Raw genomic sequence first — 22,267 nt, 5'->3', positions numbered from 1 at the left:
AATTCACCATCAAGATGAGAGCCAGGAACTTTACCATGAGTTTCCTAGATCTAATATTTTGTAGGGAAAACCCTCCCTTCCTCTCTGACTCACAGCTTGTTTTCTACTGAGTCAGGTATGTGGCTCCATTTATCTGGTTCTGTCAAGCCTTTACCCCAACCACAGGTGGAAATTGCAAACACTGCCAAAAGCTGAGCAGAATACCCAAACTTTTCCAGACTACCTCATTGATGGAGCTGCAGATACACCCATCTGAAAAAGGGTGGACAACAGGAAAACAGAACACAGGCTTAAGAACTGACTAAATAAGATTAAAGCATGTGACAGGCCAAATGGTTTCCTGTTCTGTATTTTACATGTGCATTGTGAAATACTCGCTGAAATGTTTTATATTATTTTAACTTCATTTTATTAAGTATACTGTGTGAAAATGGAAGCCTGAAAGTTTTTACTGGACAAAAAACCTTAGAACAAAGGAAGATAACAATGGCTGAATATGAAGAGGTGTAGAAGCACTTTGTTCAGTCATCTGTTGGCATTACACAGCAAAATTCCTTTTTTATCATTCAAATCAATGACTTGGGGTGCATACAGGCACATATTCCTAAGACTTAATGAATCCTACAAGTGCATATCCATAAATATTCTTCAGTGCATTTGTCAATCTTGGAATTTAATATAATTTGTTTACTGAATTGGAAGGGGGTGGGAGCAGGAATAATTATTTTAGTATTTCCTTTAAATCACACATTCAGAGATTTCAGGCCTGAGTTTTGTAGATATACTTGTATTTAAGTCTGAAAACATATTAGGGTTCAACATGAATGTACTTTTCCCTCAGATTAAAACTTAAAATACTTCAGGTATCCTTTACCTTTTAATAATTTTGAGTGCACTACATAATGGTAATTTTGCTGATGCTGCATAAGTAACATACACTTGCTTTGGAAAGGTAAAATCAAAAACTGGGTGGCAAAGGTTAGCAAAGAAAATGCTACATACACATACCAAAACATTTCTAGCAACATGTCTGTGAAATACACTGGCTATATAAGGAGCTATTGGATGGTATCCTGATACTGCTGACATCAAGTGGTGATCATTGCATTGCTTTGATCTGGCCCATTTTCCACCTATTCTGTTTACCATGACACTAAGAAGCAAGTACTTCTAATATTGCAACTTAACAAAACACTGTAAATGCATAATCACTTTGACTCTTAAACTTTTTGCAATGCAATTTTTCGCATCGGAATGCCTAGAGGTGGTTCAACTTTAAAGAAAATGGTTTGAAAATTACTACCTATATGACAACCAAATAAACAAAATTAAAAAATCCACTGCCCTTCATGAGAGATTTGTTTTTCATTACTCACCAACTGACATCCTTCCAGGGACTTTACCAGCTGAGCGTTCTGACAAGAGAGAATGGAACCAGCCAAATTCAGCATTACACACACTGCAGACAGCAGCATGAAAAAAGTTATCTGGAAAAAAGCCAAGCAGACTATTATTATTTTTCACTGCAAGAGGCAAACAAGAAGAAGTATCATTTAGATACCCAAGAACTTCCACCCTGTCCTGTATGTGTGTATGAAAAAGAATCTGTGACACATCTGTGTCAAAGTAAAAACTTGTAGAATAAAAGACATGCAGCTGCCATATAATAATAGGCAACTAGATAATGTGTGCCTCTATATATTGTCACATACTGTGCACAAGAATCCCATAATCACCTCACTTCATTATTTATTTTTGTGTGTTTAATCATTGTAACCCAAGAGTTTTACACACTTATTTTTGCTAATACAGGCAAAAATTAACATACTTGACAGAGAGATAGTTGTTAAAACATTCATCTTTTTAACCTACTAAACATGATTTTCAACGTATTTTTTCTAGCTCTTTAATTTGAATAGTTAATGGAACTGTTAACAAAAACAGGAAATTGATTTCTTCGGTTTATTGCTTATTTTTTATTTTGACAGTATGTCAACTGCTAACCTCGTGCTGCAAATTTTCCTGGAGTAAATCCACATTACAGATTATAGCATCTTTTTTTATGAACCATATGTTACTAAAAAACTACATCTTCAAAGAAGTCCTAAACGCCTTATAGAAAGTCTCAAACTGTTTGAAAGCTACCACAAGCTACCACTCCTTTTTTAGAAAACAACCACCAAACAAAAAACCACGTGGAATCTCCACATAATTAACCAAAGTGCAGAAGCTGTGTTACAAGTTTTAGTTACCAACTTCAGATTCCTCCAAGCATGCCAGCTGATGACTAGGTTTATAACCTATGTCAGGTTTCTCTATCTTTACATCGTACTTCCTTCACATCAGCATTTATTAATGATGAAACTTTACTGTCATTTCCAAAATAACCTTTTCATCTTGTTACATGCAAAGATAATGACACCAAGCTGGGGGCAGGAGTTGATCTGCTGGAGGGTAGAGAGGCTCTGCAGAGGGACCTTGACAGGCTGGACAGATGGGCAGAGTCCAACAGCATGAGATTTAACACATCCAAGTGCCGGGTTCTGCACATTGGCCACAACAACCCCATGCAGTGCTACAGGCTGGGGTCAGAGTGGCTGGAGAGCAGCCAGGTGGAAAGGGACCTGGGGGTGCTGGTTGATGGTAAGCTGAACATGAGCCTGCAGTGTGCCCAGGCAGCCAGGAGGGCCAATGGCATCCTGGCCTGCATCAGGAACAGTGTGGCCAGCAGGAGCAAGGAGGTCATTCTGCCCCTGTACACTGCACTGGTTAGGCCACACCTCGAGTACTGTGTCCAGTTTTGGGCCCCTCAGTTTAGGAAGGATGTTGACTTGCTGGAGCGTGTCCAGAGAAGGGCATCAAAGTTGGTGAGGGGCTTGGAACACAAGCCCTATGAGGAGAGACTGAGGGAGCTGGGGTTGCTTAGCCTGGAGAAGAGGAGACTCAGGGGTGACCTTATTGCTGTCTACAACTACCCGAAGGGGGGTTGTAGTCAGGCAGAGGTTGGTCTCTTCTCCCAGACAACCAGTACCAGAACAAGAGGACACAGTCTCAGGCTGCACCAGGAGAGGTTTAGGCTGGAGGTTAGGAGGAAGTTTTACACAGAGAGAGTGATTGCCCATTGGAATGGGCTGCCCGAGGAAGTGGTGGAGTCGCCGTCGTTGGGGGTGTTCAGGGCGAGGCTTGACAGGATGCTTGGTTGCATGGTTTAGTTGATTAGGTGGTGTTGGATGATGGGTTGGACACGATGATCTTGAAGGTCTCTTCCAACCTGGTTTATTCTATTCTATTCTATTCTATAATAGAGAAGGATCCAGCACTCTTCCAAAATCATGGAACAAAGCACTTAAAGTTTCTCCTCTTCCCTGTGGGTCAAGTCTCACATTCTATAATAGAAGTTGCATTTAAAAGTGACAGCCAGGCTGCAGTTCTCTTTTACAGTTGTCTTTCTCACAAGTTTTGCTACTTTATGAGTCACTTCTCAATGTACCATGGAAGCCAGTATTACGTAATCTGGGCTACGCAAGTAGTTAGAAGGGAAAGAAGGGTCCTATGCAAGCCTTTTGCATCTACCTTGCAGAGCATACAGAGCCTAATAAAATATATTTAAGTACTTCCAATATGTTTTCTTAACACCTCTGAGTTAAATACCAAAACCACTTTCCACTGATGGAATAGGACATTCTTATCCTATTATCACAACTTCTGATGCAGTGCACCACTATACTGGAAGCCACAACAGAGAAAGGGATGTATAGAAATACCAATTACCGCATTAGCAGGCATAAAAACAAACCCAAACACATTCACTGAGCTTAATCCTTTTATCACAAATCAATCTTTTCTAACGTTGGCATGAGTAAAGCAGTAAAGACAAACATATCTGCAAGGAGTGTTCTTTGTTAGAAAGAGTGCTGTTTGTCAGATATACATTATTCATTCAATTCAGTACATCTAATTCCACACTGAAATGTTGCTCAGAAAGTGAGGTACTGAATGTTTGCTCTGTGAGCTCAGTGTGACATACTTGCAGGAGATGTATGGAACTATTTGTAAAGAGCGTAAGATGACTAAGAGTGAGAGCTTACACTGCAGGAAACACAAAATTAAGTGTCAGACATTGAAAGGCTATGACATGTTAATGCCACTTTAAAATACAGTATTATATTCCTTACTTTTCTAGCTACAATATATCAACAAGACAAAAATAATCCCATAATTCAGAAAGATGCATTAATACTACTCAATTCAAAAAGCTTTAGAGCCACCAAGAATTAGTACATATAAAATTAAGCCAATTGCTTCATTATGACGTGATGCAAGCAGTGTTATTTGAAGCCACAGATGACAGCCTGCACAAAACATTCATTAGAAGAAATGCTAATAAGACTTCCTACTTAACTGTAACCATAGTTCTAAACTAATTCTACAGAACTCATTAGTTTGACTTGGAGGCAATGAGTTGAAGTGATATAACAACTTATAACATTTGAGATTTCATCTTGCATCTGGAATAAAAATCTAGCTTAATTCTTTTCATGACCTTAGTATGGTTCTTTCATTTTTGGGGGGTTCAATTATTTCAAGGTTCATGTTATTCTAAATAGGATCTCCTATGTTACCTACACTAAATAGGTTCTCCTGGTCTTACCATAGCTTGGGTCTTTAGGAATAAAGCTACTTAAAACCAGGCTTTCACAGCAGCTCTCCACCAAAAGGAGAAGAACTTTTCCAGTGCAAATGGAGGCTGAGGCCAGAGCCCAATAGAATATCTTTGCTGTACTCCTGAAAGACACCGATGAAGGACATATGATTGGAAGAATAGCAATACCAAGTAACCTTACCAGTTATGCTGGTGGAGAATTGCAAAACAAGAGTTTTCATGTTGATATAAACCAGTGGAGTAACAAGCCTTCAGGAATTGACCAGAATGCCAGTCACCAATATTTATGAAGATTATTTTGCTACTAAGCAAAACAAATGCACTGGCCTATTTCATTCTTTTAGCAGCAACAATGAAGAAAAACAAGAGATTGCAGATCACACACAGTCCTGCTGCTCACAACACTCTCATTCTTGACTAATACAACTGCTTGATCTCCTCCCCTTTTCTGATACCTTGTAAGCATAAAAAAGGAATATAAAGCATTAAGATGAATACAGCAAAAGAGTATCATAATTCTATTGTTTCTTTGAATAATATATACAATATACATATTCCACATAATTATGATTTTTGTGCATTTTTAATTTTTTTTTTTCCTTGAAGCATTACAAATGCTTTGAAGTACTTCCACTATGTTTTGCTCCCAGGGACAACCAAGGTTTATTATATAGATAAAAATGTTTGCCAGTACTGGTTTTGGCTGGGATAGAGTTAATTTTCTTGATAGCACCTAGTCAGAAAGCAGGACACTGAGGTAGGTACACTGCCTTTTGGGGTAAAGAAACTAAGTATATTGTGTTATATTATTCAGGATTTACCTCTAGAGACTTCTTTGCTAGGTCTTCTATCTATCTGGGTCTTCATCTGACTGATCAGATCACCAAACAAAGCATGAATAAAAGACAAGACATCTAGGATCACAGAAGATTTTTTTATGTTCTTCAGTAGAATTAATTCAAAGGTGAATGACTTTTGAAACAAGGAACAGTGGAAAATTAGCCTTTCAGTAATTTCTGTGTCCTTGGAAAAAAGGAACCATGCGTTGGGTATTCACAATAACCTCTGCTTCTTAATTGCTTAAAATGAGTAACACCAAGAAAGAGCACCCACCATGCATGAGTCTACAAATGAAAATGCTACATGCTGGGATTCTAACAAGGAGGTAGTTAGCAGCTTCTGTTAGCCTAATGCTATCAGTTCAACTGTAACAAACATATGCATTCCTCTGGAAGTTCTCTTGTGATGTGACCTTTCCAGTAAACAAGGATTATTAGAAAAGATGATCCTAATCAAAAGGAAAAGGTTTAATTATCACAAATGCTCTGATAAACCTTGATTATTTCTGCACTAACAACCTTCTGCAAAATACTTTTGCAAGATACTGAAGGATAATGTTTGGACAGATACTGGCTAAAGAAAGCAAAATGAAATTTGGCAAGAATTAACCCATTTAAATATGTGACAGTTTTAGGCTATGCCTTTAAGAAGGACAGCTACTGAACCACTCTGGCTGAATGTTTTGGTGTAAAAAGGAAAAACAAAGATAGTTCTAAATGAATTTCCATTGGTAGATCAGTAGCAATGTAACTTAGGGATCTTTAGTTTTAGTTCAGTTTGTCTCTCAGTCTGTTTCAGTCTGCCTGGACAGCTGTTTCTCTTTCTGTGCTTGGCGCTGACCTTCAACTAATGAGATAAGAAACTAATTCTTTTTATTCCCTTAGCATATGCTTTGAACTAACAGAATTTCCCTAATAATTACTTTTTCTCTCTAACCCTTCTTTTGGGAAAAAAGAAGGAAGGGGGAAAAGGGGGTTTGGGGGGAGACCCTCCTCTGTTGAAGGGAGGGGCAGGTTTTCTGTGTTGCGTTCTTTCCTGTATATTTTTGTATATACTGTAAATACTGTATATTGTGTATATATTCATCGCATTTCATCCTGCTTGTAAAAATACAGCTTTTCCATCTGCTCCTGCCATGGTTTCTCTGTGGGGGGCAGAATTGAACTTTCTCTCACCACCACAAAATAGTACAGAAATTGGTTCTAACTGAATTACACTTTTCTGAAAACTGTCTTAAGTATAAACATCATCGTTCCAACATGCACACTTAATATGAGATCACAGCATACATATCTGCACAGAATAAACCATCAGTTCTCTACAAGGGACAATGCACAATAAGAGACCTTCCATATTTACCAAAAAATCAAGCCCTACCCCTAACAGGCTATGTTATCTTTCCACTATAAAGAAAGTTATTTGTAGCCTTATCTTTAGTAAACTTAATAAAAATGGTTCTGAAAATAGAGTACCATGGAACTTAATAGGACTAAAGAAGCCTGGATATACTGAAAGTGTAGTTACCATTTATTTTTCCTTTCCTAATCATTATTACTTTTTTTTTGGTTGTTCTAAAACTTCCCATTTCATTTGGTGTCACCTTTTGCTAAGAAAAATGGTGAATAATTATGCCTTACTGACCTTTTCCAGGCCAGTAATGCCTTTTATGAAATGGGATTTGTCTTATTCTGGACAATGAGTCACTATATGAGTCACTATTCCTGCCAACTTTTACGCTTTTCCGAGGAGTTCATTGGAACTACACTCAGCATTCAACGCATAGGTTTAACCTGCGACAGAGGCAACAAGATATTATGGCTTGTTCGGCATTTCTTTCCTAATAACACCTAGCATCTTACGTGTATTGCTGAATGCCAAGTATTTAACTTTTGTCAGACAGCATTTATCATAACTCCAAGTTCTTCTCTGTAGCAGTACATCATAGGATACCAAGTACATATATTTTTGATATAGCAACAATCATGTACAAAGGAACAGATTGTGTAACTGCCTAAGTACCCTCATGCATCTGACTACTGCATGACTATGAATCAAGTATTTATGTACCAGAATACATAAATCAAGAGCTCCTACAGATTTCTCTAGGTTCAGCCTCATGAACTTGACCTTGATGACCTTCAAAAGTTTCTTTGGGCAACACGTTGAATCTCACTGTACTACTTCTTGTGGGCAAATACTAATTTATTTTACTGACTAAAGCACATATAGAACACTTTCTGTTACAAAGCCCCTTAGAATGTTTGAAGAAGTTTCAAGGACAAATTGGTCACTCCAGGATGAGCCATTTTCCCAAGAGTAGCTTGCACTTTCATTTTGAACTCAAAGTCAAAATAAGACACAACCTCACATCAAACACAAGTGTGCAAAAGGTGACTCACTGAAAAATTGAATCATAAGCAATTATATAAAATACATAGCATCACTACATTTTCACTGTCTGATACCAAGGGATACATTTATAGGGAAAAAAAATACTAATGTGTAAAGCAAAATAGCTACTACAAATGAATAAATCAGAAGCACAGTAAAAAGGAACAGCATTAAATATAGTTTGAAGAATGACTTATTGCAACAAGGAGGAAGAAACTGCTACAGGCAAAGTCCTCCTAAAGGGAATGTGACAAATTTTATCAGATGAAACCATATTTGTAAAAGCAAGCTTTTATTTAATACCTCACACTTTCATTTTGAAGATGTGTAGAAAACACAGTTTGTTTTCATGGCTGCCATTTCAATTACTACTTTCCTTCATGGCTTTCAGTGGTTTGAAGGTCAAGATGCTAACACTTAGAAAACACAGGAACTGACACGTTAGGCTTGCTTCTGCAAACCTGCCTATTCTCTATATTTGTAATACTTAGTGAAGCTGGTTTTCCCTGTTAATTCCTGTCCTGTAGTTCTCTGAAAGGTCATCAAGTCATTCTAGAATGAACTTTTTTTTTTAAAAAAATGTTATTGAAACACTCTATAAAAAGCACGTTTTTGAGACACTGTAATTTGACATTAGACTCTACAGACTTTTCCCAACCACTTTAAATATGTATGCATACATTCAATGTGGTTTAATTTGTATTTTTTATTTTTAATATAGACATATATGATTTGTCAAACAGCAAGAACTGCCAGAAGCAAGTAAGCCTGTCTCTGTAAACTGTTGTATAAGTAGAACAAAAACTTGCAGCATGGTTGTTTTACTCACCAAGCTTTGTCTTACAGTCTGCATGCAGTAATACTATCATTTACTCTACAGAAATTATCGCTTCCCTGACAGAAATGCAGAAGCAAACCTAAAAATATATGAGCACCAAGCATTATTAAGAAGTGAGAACAGCTACTGTGGCAGTACTAAGATTATTTAGTGTATAGACACAAGCTACCTGTTGGATCAGCCAGGTGCTGAATCCAATATGAAAATTACCACAAAACTTTTCTGAGAAGTCAGCTTCTCCACAATACACACAAGCGCATTCTTGTTCCTCACAATGCAGACAAGCAGCTCGTCTCCCTTTCACTTTTATGGCTAACAGTGTGCTCATGGGAAGGTTATATGCCAAAGCCCTGTACATTCCTCCCCTACCTTATTTCAGATGAACAAACATTTCTTCTTGCCTGTTTTCCTGAGTGATCACAGTCTTAATAGGTATGAAGCAGTTTTAAGATCTGAGTAAGGTAACTGTCTGTATATATTCCCTTCTAACTGTCCCTTCAAAAGCTTTGCAGAAAATAAAATTATCAACACAGAATCACAGAATCATTTGGGGAACATGCAGAGCAGGCAGTAGCAGCCAGGTTGCACAGAGGACAGAAAAAACCGTGTTGGAAACCTGACGAGGTGAAAGAGAAAGAAGTGTGCTGCCACTTGGAAAATTACAGAGAAAAGCAAACAAGAAAGGATTCACACAAAGATTCATATAAAAGCCCTATAAAAATGTCTATCCTGCCTTTAGATCAATTTAAAAAGATATCTATTATAATTCATATATTACACTGGCTGTAAAAGCATATTGATTTTCTCTATCCAGTTCACTATAGTTGAATATCTAGACAGCTTTGTCTCATATCCCTGGCCAACACAAGGTCCTACTATGAAGAAAACAAAAAGTGAAGCTCTTCAGCTAAGTAAAGAGAAGTATGAGAAGCTAGCACTAGTAAGAAAGTAGCCAAAACATGACAAATTCAGATTCATTCAATGATTTTTAGTAACATTTATTACCCACTGGAATACTGTATCTATGAGCATCATGGAGCATTCATCATAAAGGCAATGTCAGATAGATCTTTGTTAAAAAAATGCAAAAATATTTTGCAAGAAAGTTTCACAGTTCATGATCAAGGGTGTTTGGACTGTTATATTAAGAGGTCACATGATTTATTGATCCTTTCTGCCCCTGTAATTTATTCAGTTAAAAAGTATACTATACAAAAATTCATCTAATTACAGATCACAGAATTAAATGAATAATTTAAAAATGAATTAAAAAACTTACAATGCAAAAATGACAATCAAACCAGCAATGCTGACTAATAAGGGTTTGCAAGTGCACATGAAACAACAAAATTTACTTCCCATTATTTGCCTAATAATAGAGTTTCAAAATTACTTGCTGAGAAAAGTCTGATAAAGTGCTGGCATTTCAGATCTGTTTAATTCAGCATTCCATGTCCTTTGCCTATATCAGAAGTGTGAGCATAAATATTTTCTTTAGGTCTAAAGCAATGTTGTGTATTAAGCAGGCAGGAATATTCCATGCCCTATGGCACAGCACCAGGTTAGAGATTTTAATGCTTTAAGAACCATACATATATTCTGGTTTATCCTAAAATATATAAAACTATTTTATTTCAGACATTATCAAACTACATTTCCTCCAAATAAATAGCCTCATTAGACCCAGTCAAAAAGAATTTAAGAGAAAGCTGAAACCTTGGTATAAATATTAAAATACATGTAACATTTTGATGCAAATTAGCACTGTCAGCATCTGCATCATTCTGAAGGAAGCTTGGTAAACAAAGCGTTTTTCCCTTGAAGCATAAGCAAAAGCTACTCTTACTCTATAGAGACTCTTACAACTCATGGAGTCCATGAGTTGCAATTTGAGAATGAAGCACCAGATAACTTTTTGTTCTTAGTCCAAACAAATAATACTAGGTGCTCTCCTGGTTATATCATCTCCCTACCATTCCTAGCATGGCAGTAGACATTTCTAGACCTAGATTTGCAGGTAATTCAGATATTAAAACAAACAAACAAAAAAAGATGTTCAGCCTGTTTCAAACTTTTTTCATGCCCTAACAACAATCTATTCCTCTTCTGTACCACCCCCTCTCCACCTCAGTGACCAGCAACTTGCAGGTTTCATGCTTACTTGCTTCTACTCTTCCATTCCATGCTAAGGTGCTGATAATATCAGGCCATGGTTAGGTTAGGCAAGACGTTTTCCTAACTTAGTTTAGTATATACCAAACTAATCTATATTTAAACAAAACAGCCAGCTAAAACAGTAAATTGAAATGAATACACTTTATGATATATGCAAATAATGTAGCAACTTTGAACAAAATCTAGTAAGACTGATTTAATTCTTCCATAGCAACTGCAATAATAGGGTCTTCCATAGAAACAATATATTCCTGTAAATGTCACATTGCTTGAAGGATTCACCTCCACGGAAGTGTGGGTGAAATGCTACTCCATATAAATTAACCTTTTATAACATCTGTAGCAGAATACCCTGAGGAAATAAAGGCTCATGTTGTTCTGCTGACAAGGACAGGCATCAGAAGACTACGCAAGCAGCCCTTCCTGGCAGTAGCATAATTAGAGAGAAGCAGGTTGTAAAGGTCAGATCCACAGATATTTTTGCATGTGTCTTTCCCAAAATATTAATAGCAATTAACTAGTTATGTGCAATTATTCTTATTAATGAACTGTGTGGTCTTTCTGAAAACTACCATACCAGAATACCTTTACTTTCATCATTAAGAAAGAAGGCTTCTGTCAGGTGAGCAAGGTTAGCAAGCCATGACTACTCAGTTATATCCACAATACATGAGCATTTTCAGTATTTGTTAAGACAAAATGAAATCACATGAGTTTTAATTGTACAAAGAATGAGGTATCCATCCCCATCTCTACCACCCCCCAAATACTTCATGAAAATATTTATTCTCCTTTTAAATAAAAACATTTCAAACAGTGCTACAGGCTGGGGTCAGAGTAGCTGGAGAGTGGCCAGGCAGAAAGGGACCTGGGGGCATTGGTCGATAGTAGGCTGAACATGAGCCAGCTGTGTGCCCAGGTGGCCAAGAAGGCCAATGGCATCCTGGCCTGCATCAGGAATAGTGTGGCCAGCAGGAGCAGGGAGGTCATTATGCCCCTATACTCAGCAGTGGTTAGGTCACACCTTGAATACTGTGTCCAGTTCTGGGCCCCCCAGTTTAGGAAAGATGTTGACTTGCTGGAACATGTCCAGAGAAGGGCAACAAAGCTGGGGATGGGTTTGGAGCACAAGCCCTATGAGGAGAGGCTGAGGGAGTTGGGGTTGCTTAGCCTACAGAAGAGGAGGCTCAGAGGAGATCTTATTGCTGTCTACAACTATCTGAAGGGAGGGTGTAGCCAGGTGGGGGTTGGTCTCTTCTCCCAGGCAACCAGCACCAGAACAAGAGGACACAGTCTCAGGCTGTGCCAGAGGAGGTTTAGGCTGGATGTTAGGAAGAAGTTCTTCACAGAAAGAGTGTTTGGCCATTGGAATGGGCTGCCCAGGGAGGTGGTGGAGTTGCCATCACTGGAGGTGTTTAGGAAGAGACTGGCTGGGGTGCTTGGTGCCACGGTTTAGTTGATTAGATGGTGTTGGACTTGATCATCTCGAAGGTCTTTTCCAACCTGGTTACTCCTATTCTATTCTGTTCTATTCACTATTTATCTCATCTAAAGTAAGTTTCTGGTTACTGTTTCTTCACAAATTCTAAATTGAAATACACAGTTTAACAAATAAATTCCATGCAGCCCCACTAGCCAGTTCTGTTGATACTATACATATGAAGCTTTAATTCAGTTATCCAAATTAAGATGAAAAACATAGTCACCCATTTTGCCTTTACACACGTGGGTAAAACATAAAATTACAATCTTCTTTTCCTAGATTAGAAGCATGGTTTAATTTATGTTATTGTAACACAGACTATGATGGAAGAAAATCCTATACTGGGAGGATATGGGAAATTACATGAATTACCTGTTCTGAGTAACAGTTAAATTAAAAAGGACTTATCAGCAGAGGGATTGTCTGTACTAAGATATACAGAGCAGCATCAAATTGCCAGCTCTCCCTCCCTTTCCTGCATGACTCAGCAGTGTGTGCAAAATGACTTTTCATTCCTCCACTGTGACCACTCCAGCTCTCCATATATATATATATACACACACACACACACACACACACACATACATACACCCCTTTATACTGTTGCTTCCACTTCTAAATGGAAGGACCATTCTTTGGTTTTTTTTTGTTTTCTCTACTGTCTGAAAAAGTCAAAACCAGTATACATTTTCCTATTACAAACACAACTCTCTTAACAAGAAGCAAATATTTTGTTTTTCCAATAAAATGCAAATACTGACTTTCATACATTTTCTAATAGCACATCAAAATGTATGAACGTTTTCCTGCTGATTTCTGATATCAGTCACTCATTTATATTAAAAAGCAAATTGCTACATTCATAAAATGCTGACCATAAAGATTATAATATGAATGTAATTTCCAGTTTATAAACAAAATCTGAATAATAGCAATGACTTCAAAGAATGAACTGGTTTACTGAAAGACAGATAGAGACATCCCTAAACAAACTTGTTTTCCTCAAAGGCAGTGAGATAGATGTCAGAAACCAGGATTAATTTACCAGGGAGGAAGAAATCCTAAACAGACTCACACCAAGGAAGAGCTGAAGAAATTAAGACTGCAAAAGCTGCCAAAAATTCCAGACCAGATGGGATGCAACCTGCATTTCTAAAAGAAGGAGCAAATGAGATGGAAGAACCATTAGCAGATATATTTAGAAAGTGTGTGAGAACAGGGGAATTACTGACAGACTGGTAAGAGGCAAATGTAGCACCCATACCACACTCTTCATTATAAGCAGCCGCAATGATGCTGGAACCGTGACCATTTCCTATCGCTAGCATTAACTGCTGCTATGGCAACAGGATGCAATAGGAGCAGATGGGGAGTAGAAGGGTCCGTGTAAGGGTAATTAAGATGTGCTTGTTTAGGAAGGGGCAACTGTTATGCCCCAGCAGTGTTTTTTCACTCTTCAGGAAAAGCTCCTTGTGGTCTTTTAAAATTTTGCCACTAATTAGCAGATGGATGCTCAGCAGAGGAGTCTAGATTCTGGCATGGATGACAGCTGGACCCAGGAACAGGCAGCCTTTGTAGAAAGAGTAACAGAGAGATGCAGACAGACAGACCCACTCAAGAAAAACACTTTAAGAAGTGTTAAGCTACAAAAGAGGACATATAATATTCATTCTAAATAGATGCTTCACTCTGTGACACCTTTACTCCCCCTTTATAGAAGTTTCTTAGATTTACTTCCTGTGTTTTCATCTCCCTGTTCTGCCAGGTGTATACTAATGAAATGGCACTGGCAGAAGGTTTTTCTGTTAGTTGTTTCTACATGCTATAAAAGAAAGCAATTGACAGTCTTAAGGAGAAAAAGCACAAAAGGTGAGATGCTTATGTTAATCTACATGCAAAAAACAATTTAGTGCCTGAATATAATCAGAGCTTACAAAATATCTAATTGCAGACTTTAAAGACCATGCTTTCTAGACACCCTACTCAGTCCAACAAGAGGCATTAATCCACAGCCTAAACCAGCAGTTCATACAATGGGAAAACAACTCTAAGGGAAGGAGAGGTGGAAATTCCAATCAACCTCTGTCTTCCTCATTTCATGCACAAGTGTGAGCACATGTAAAAGCTCTTCTTTTTGGTAACTTGAAGTTGCACAAGGGTGCAGCCCTTAACATTTGTCAACAAAGACTGCTGAAATGCAGCTTTAAAGAAAAAAGGAAACAATTCAGGAACAGTGACCCAAACTAATAAAACTTCAGAAAGGACCATTCTGGAAAGGAAAATATACAAACCATTCAAAATCCTCTGATTTAAGGCACAAACATCTCTCACAAGGATTAAGATAGGAAAGTTCATCATATCTGACACACTACTTTCTAGCCACCTAGTTACTCTCTGTCTAGGAGAAACTCAATTTATGATCCATGCACAGCATCAGAAAAGGCATCAACAGGCCATCAGCAAAAGACCAAACAGGCATCCAGATGCTGTAGCACTTTAACCTAAGACAAAAATTCAGCTTAATGTCACTGTCCATGTTTTGGAAGAAACATAATTTGGTTTACTGTGTTAATGCACTGTAAAGAATATATACTGTATGTCACTAATTTCCACAGACCGATCATAAATATCGAAATTCAAGCTGGACTGTGCAAGTGTGATTGATCAGATAACTTCCATTTTCTCAGTAACTGTGCAAACAGCGCTAGATTTGCTCCTGCATACGCACAAGGAAAATTACATGCATCTTTTACAAGCATCTTTAAAATTTGCTTTCTGAGAAATGATCTAGTAAAATCTGATCACTTGGATCTCTACAGAAAAAGAAAACACAAAAACCAGCACAAGTACAGCCAAACCTAGTTGCTAAATATAGCACATCTATATAAAACATTTATAAATCTTACCCAGTTGTGTTATTCATCAAGGTAATCTGTTTAACTAAACCCTAAGAAATCCCCATTAATTTGTTACAGGGTTGGTTATTTCTTCAAGTATTTTGACATTAAAACATGCATAGAGCAAAAAAAAACCCTAATGAAAATTAAACACTGTGGTTGTCCTGCTACTACTAAAACGTTAACTGCTACCAGAAGCTGAGAAAAGACAGAAAAATAAAAACTTTTTCTGGGAAGGGCTCAACCAGGATGTGGCTAAGGATGCCTAAAGCAGACCTGTTCAGTTGCAGGTGTTTTCTGTTCTCTCCTACAGCTTCACTTTTCACTAGACACCAGTCAAAGACCGGCATTCAGTGAACTAAAAATGCCTTCCTTGGAACATCTCAACACCAAAATTCAGCAGGAGAACACACAAAATAGATCCATGGTTTCTGCCATGCATTTCATATGAGGTGTCAGAATGTAGCCAGATAAATGGCAAGTACTTGTATTTCTCTCAAGAAGTCTAGCACAGATTGCTGGCACAGTTAGTAGAATCAGCTTAGGAAAGGTGCATACAACCCTGGGAGTAAGGAAGGAGCAGGAATGAAAGAATGATAGTTACCAGCCTATTGAAAAGGCTTCACAATTTGCTATTCACTAGCCTGGTTTGGTGGAAATTTGTTATTAAAAAAAAAAAAAAAGAAAAAAAAAAAAAAGAGAGAGAGAGAAAGAATTCACTAAAACCAAATATAAATCATTCAGGTTTAACTACTCTGTCAGGTATCGCAAGCAGATTCTCAAACAGAAACTTTGACAGAAACAGAAATACATTTCAAATTTGCTTTGAAATTCATGTAATCTGGAGTAGAGCGATCAATAAATGCATTAACTTCATTTTTATATACAGTCTCACAAACTTCTAGTATAACTGTAGTCACATTGGAGTACTGTGAAAAGACAGTTGATTTGGTTTGGTTACTACAGCAGTATAGACATGTTAGTGCTATATACAACTGGATCCCAGTGAGGGGGAGAAGAGGAAGGTAAGAGACCAAGAAAACTTAACTGCGTCTCAACTGTAGGAAAATATTGTTTTTCTGCTCACACTTTCTTTGCTGATGTTATTCAAACCTAAGAGACAAATCTATTTTAAGTCAGAATTAATTAGTTACGTTGCTTATGGTAGTGTAATTAAAAATCACATAGGAAAAACCAAATTACATTGTGTGATTTCTTATTGATATACTTTTGGTTTACCCCTCCCTGCTCACATAGGCCCTGTTCTCCTCATCACCTTTTGATCTCAGTCTCCTCCATGTTGCCAGACTCACATTTTAATTCCCCCTTCCTGTCCTAGTCTTCTGCCTTTCTCTTCCCCTTCATTTAGCATCCAGCTTCCTCAAACCTGAGTATTTTCCTTCCATGCTCCTAGAGAAGAGAGTAAAGAAAAATACTCTGCTCTCCCTTTCAAAGCCTGGGTCCATACTAGGTCTGAACCAAATTTACAGCTTTGAATCATCACAGCACCTTTGGATTTGCTTTGCAAGTAGAAGTCATCGCAGCTTTCCAAGTTTCTTTTTGAAAGCAATATTCACCATTCAACCATTATCCAAGTTTATCAGAAACTGCAAAACTCTGGTATGGAAGATGTAGTTGATTTTACTCAGTGAAACGGAAAAAAAAAGGAAGAAAGAAAGAAAGGAAGATTTAATTTTAGTTTTTCAAATCTCTCATCTTGCAATGAACTACTAAGCTGGCCCAAGATGTTTTCTAATAAAGGCAGTTCAGCATTTGACTGATTCTTACTAAAGGGCAGTCTACTTTGCACAGCCTGATGTGCAGGTTGAACAGCATGCATTTCAGACAGCTCCTCTTTTATTTTTCTTAAATTATGAAAATCCTATCTACTTTAAAAAATGAGGGAAAAAACCCACACAAACAAAAAAAGCATGAAGCATCGTCTCACTGCAAGGCACAATGCATTGAAAACAGTGTCTCCTTCCATTTAAGCTACAAGAATCAGAAAACACGCAGAAAAACGAATGTACAGACCAGATTTTTCAGCCTTTATACTTAGGCCAGTTATTAAAGTTATATGCACAGGTCTGCATTTTCATGGCTGCATGGAACTATATCTGGAATGTGCTTTCATAGGAAACACTTTTAAATGCTAATAATGCATTAATAAGTATCGCGTAATATTCACAGACATTAAAAAAAATTACATTTCTGTTCCCAGGAAAAAAAAAAAAGTTTAAAAAAATTTGTAAGTTTATTTTAAAAGCTTTCAGATACATAAAAATATTTTTCTGTGATCATTCAGAACCCAGATGGCAACACAGGAGCTTTCCACTCAACTCAGAGGCTAAATTAATCTCCTTCAGACAAACAGATTTTTATCATAGGCTGTTACAGCAAACTAAGCTTGCCACACAGTTTGAAGTTTTGTACAAGGTAATTCAACCTCAGGAGCTATGCAACCTCTCCCTCAATTAAAATTAAAAATACCAAAAGCTTAATAAGGAAATACTTGAATTTGTAAGGAAAACACTGTTCAAAATTAATGCATAAACAAGTTCTTTAATGCCTAGGTGTGTCCTCTGGTAAATGTGAATCCTGATTAGCTTGACAACGGATATATATGCGTTCCATACATATATATATGGCATTTGGGGATACAAGCAACTGATAGCTAGGTGGTGAGCAATGAATTTCACATAAATTAATGAAACTCTGTGGCCCTAAAGGCACCCACAGCCTCAAACTGCTATATCTGGTTAATTCTTCAGATAACTCAGCTAGGCAAAGACACCTGAACATGAGAACTTCTATGTGTAATCAAGTTCCTTCACATTAACATTGCAGTAAAATTTCCCTAATGTGTTTACATTTCTGGTAAGATATAAGGTGATGGGTGATGAACTACTGTTTGTGTTTATTGCTTCTTGACTTCCCCTTTTTGCCTGCAGAAAACAATACCTTTGCAAAAAAAGGACACTGCATATGTGAAAAGAATTATATGAATACAGCAACAAGCAAATGAGAATCACTACTATGAGAGGCTGACCCAGGCCAGTGGTGAAGCACCGCCACAGCCACTCACTCAGTCCCACTTCCAACAGGACAGGAAGAGAACCAGAAGAGCAAAAGTGAAAAAACCTGTGGGTTGTGATAGATGCAGTTCAATAAACAAAGGAAGGAGCAAGGAAAAAACACGAGGCAAGTGATGCAGAGTGGGAAAAAGAGAAAACCTAGACACTGTGCAAGTACTGCTCAATGATAGCCAAAGCACTGCTGTGTTACCAACCTTATGTTAGTCTCAAATCCAAAACAAGCAGGAAACTGGCACCTTAAAATAGTATCAGTTTCATCAGTTTTAAGAATATCAGAAATGGTATATCGTTTAATTTCGTAACACTTTATTTATAGCCTCAAATGATAAAGCTTGCTTTCTTTTGTTCTTGCTCTTTGCAAGGCCAGATATGGTAAGATAATGCAACAAAAAGAGATGTATATTGTAATCAATAGTTATTTATAATCTGTTAAAAGGTAATTATTGATCATACATATTTTGCATATGTATTGTATACGCAGATGACAAGAACTACAACTTGCTGGCATGTTGATGGTACTCTGTGCTATGAGCTCTTATACAGTATTAATTTCTTAATCAGAACAAATAGTCATCCTGTGCACCTGGTTCCAACTGCTAAAAGGTATTAACAATTCAACAACGGAAAACAGGTATTATGTAGCCACAGCAAAACCATGAGGACTGGCCATTGCACAGCTTGATCCCACAGAAGGGAAAAAACCACACCTGTTCCCTATTCCTCCAATTATGCCACCACAAAGCACCAATACAGAAATATAGAAGAGAAACAATTAGGATTTGACTCGAGCACTAAGCTTACTCTTGGAAGGTGAACTCTTATGAGAATATTAGGCTTTCATTTACTATTTCTTCCCTTTTATATTTATTTCCTTGAATGATACTGACCATGACACTTTACATTTCTCTGAACAAATCGGTATCTGAAAGCCTAGATGAAATAATAATATGCAAGTGTCAGGAATCAAAGCAGCGAAGCCTTGGGAGGCCTGAACAACATTTCGGATGCATGAATACTGTTAATTCCAATAATGTAAGCAGCTATTACAGTTGCTCATGAGCAACTGTTTTTAAACATCGCAGGTTTAGTTTGATTTCACAGTTGTACAAGCACTCAGTTCAAAGAAATTATTTTAGTTTTAGGATTTGTACTCTATGAACAGTAAAGTATAACACAAATGAAAGTGAAATGAGATGTGGGTACCAAACACTGAGGAGAACTTTTTCTTTTGACATATTTCTAATACTATACAACTCTACTATTTTCATTCAATCAAAGAGGTAGCATTCCAAGGTACTAGGTAGAAAACTACTATTAACAAAGTCCATATGGTAGAGTAGAATAAAATATATTGGAATAAACCCAAGTATACCAGCTATTGGTTATAATGCTGAGAAGAAATTTAATCTTTACCTAGAGATATATGGTATTACTCTAAGCAACACTGCAAACATACAAAGACTAAGAGAAAACAGCACTTGGGGGCTCTTCGCTTCCCTTTTGACAACCACCAGGAAACAAAACAGCATGTTCCTGCTGCTGCCGAGAAACAGCCAGAAAAATACTGGGGCAACTAAATGACCACTTGCATCCTGTCCAAGTATTCTCACATACACATTCATTGATTGTATGGTTTAAAAAAAAATAGAAAAGTCTGAGAAATTCTGAATATTTTCACTTGATGACTACTCATTCATGGCATATCAGTCCTTAGATAGGTTCTAATGTGAAAGCTCTCTCTGCTAACCAGTGCTGACTAAAAATTTTTGTTTGGGGTTTTTTTTGGTTGGGTTTTTGTGTGTGTGTGTAGTTTTTGGTTTGGGGTTTTGTCTGTTTGTTTGTTGTTGTTTTATATTTTAACCCATGAATCTGGCTGCTGCCTTTCTTGTGGGCCCTCATTAGTTCCACTAATTTGTTTCCCTTCAACCTCATTTTGGACACATGTATCTCACCCTCAGGCAGCTTTCTACATCATACAGAGTTCATCTGTTGGTGAAAACACCAGTCACTGAATCACTACAAACTCAATCTGTCCTTTAAAAACAATGAAAAGCGAATTATGTGAAGGCAAAGTTAAAAAAATAAACATCAGAAGGCCTAACACTACTTCTTTAGTTCATAATACTGAAATAATTATCTGAAGTCCTAATTAGCTTTATTGTTATTAATACAGGTTTTTATTTCATCTGTTACTCTTTTCTTCATTAGTGTTTTATTTTGGGACTATCTAGTATTGAGGCTATCTAGTATTAATTATTTTACAGATGTTACATATGTTACTATGTTATGCATGCACACTTCTTCAAAGGCAACATTTACCTGCTAATACAACCTTAGTGATAGTCATCTCACCTTTTTAGTAAGACTTATTTGAATCTCATACTGCTTTGTATTGCTAGGCTAATTGGAACTCTATTAGCGTGCATATACAAAGCATAAATCATTTTTCATTATTAATTAACTACATGAATCTCACAACAGAATACATAATGTAGCTGAAAATTGTTTTGTACATGAAGAATAGCTATTAATTTGGAATATGCATTTTTGCAACCCAGGTAATTGGTTAAGGCAAGTTAAGTTAAATGCAAATACAAATGCAGACCAACAGTCTCTTTGTCTAGAACAACAGCGACTTTCAAATTATATAACTAAAAACATACTGAAAACAACATCTCATTAGCATCTATTAATACAAGCCATAATGCATTATAGAGCCTATCTACTTCACAGCAATGCTATTTTCAGATGTTTTTCATTTCATACCATCAACTATAGTATGACTGCTGCCTTTCTTTGAGCATATACGGTTATCCAATGAGCAGTATGGTTATCCAATGGTTCTTGGATGTAAATTTTTAAACCACATGCTACCAGTTTTAAAACCAAGACAGAACTGTAACAATGGCAAGGAAGGGGCAGTAGATATCTGCATTCTTTGACACATAAGAAACACTATGCCTCTCCAAGACTTAAACAGAGACAGAATAAAAATACTACTGTCACCTTGATATTGTATTACATAAACTATCTAACTCCAAATTTTTTACTGTTTATAAATATTAGGATACATAACAGCACTGGAATACCATCCCCAGAGGCTATTAGGCTTCTAAATAAAAACGAAACTGCTGGCAGTTACTTGCCCAGAATTCTTTAATTCACTTTACTTAGCATCTGTATAACACAAAGCCACATTGCTACTCACCACAAGTGAAAGGGGTCTCTTCCATGAAACAACACCAATCAATCCTGACAACAGCACCTGTAAGAAAGAGCAGAGTCACCAAAGAGACACAGCGTTTAGACATGTCATTAAAAAATAGTAAATTACGATGAAACTTAATACACAGTCAGGTTGTGTACTGACAGAGAGCTGGAAATAAACTCTTTAAAAGATAGTGTTTTCATTTTATTCTCAATAAAATACTAAGCTGTTGTTCAAACAAATTCCAGTATAGCTGTGAGATCCAGTTTAGTTCTGATCAGGTTACAACAAATCTTCTAATGTTATCTCTCCAAGCCCCATAGGTTACCAGCACTCAAGGAGAATGTTTAGGTCTCCAATCATCATCAAAAATTGGCTCACAAAAAGGGGAGTAAAAATACCCTGGCAAGATCATCCAGGGTATCCTGCTAAATCAGCAAAAGTGTTTGGTTGGTTGGTTGGGCTTTTTTATTTTGTTCCACCCAGTCACTCAATCAACCACACTACTTGAAAAAGCCCACATAGATTCATTTTAATACTGTATTTAGTGTGCAGATACATTACCCTCTCTACTACAAGATAAAAGTCAGCAAATTCTAACCTGGATACATCTACAGTGTATTATAATAAGCTCTAATATCATTATTGCTCTCTACAGATCTTTGATATTCAAAAGG

At 37.1% G+C, this 22,267-nt stretch overlaps 1 protein-coding gene across 3 annotated transcripts in view; it reads right to left on the bottom strand.

The window, feature by feature from the left end:
* The window catches only part of ENTREP2 (endosomal transmembrane epsin interactor 2), a 101,430-nt gene that overhangs the window by 41,129 nt on the left and 38,034 nt on the right, over positions 1 to 22,267 (bottom strand). For all 3 annotated transcript variants that reach the window (XM_054169169.1, XM_054169168.1, XM_054169170.1), the window contains exons 2-3: positions 21,591 to 21,647; positions 1,377 to 1,487 (exon numbers count right to left, since the gene is read on the bottom strand). In XM_054169169.1, the coding sequence (XP_054025144.1) occupies positions 1,377 to 1,487; positions 21,591 to 21,647 (168 nt within the window). The remainder of the gene's footprint in view (positions 1 to 1,376; positions 1,488 to 21,590; positions 21,648 to 22,267) is intronic.

Source organism: Dryobates pubescens, chromosome 17 (assembly GCF_014839835.1).
Source record: "Dryobates pubescens isolate bDryPub1 chromosome 17, bDryPub1.pri, whole genome shotgun sequence".
In the NCBI taxonomy this organism is placed as follows: domain Eukaryota; kingdom Metazoa; phylum Chordata; class Aves; order Piciformes; family Picidae; genus Dryobates; species Dryobates pubescens.
The sequence above is the reverse complement of the archived record's forward strand: the minus strand, read 5'-3'. Positions and strand labels throughout refer to the sequence as shown.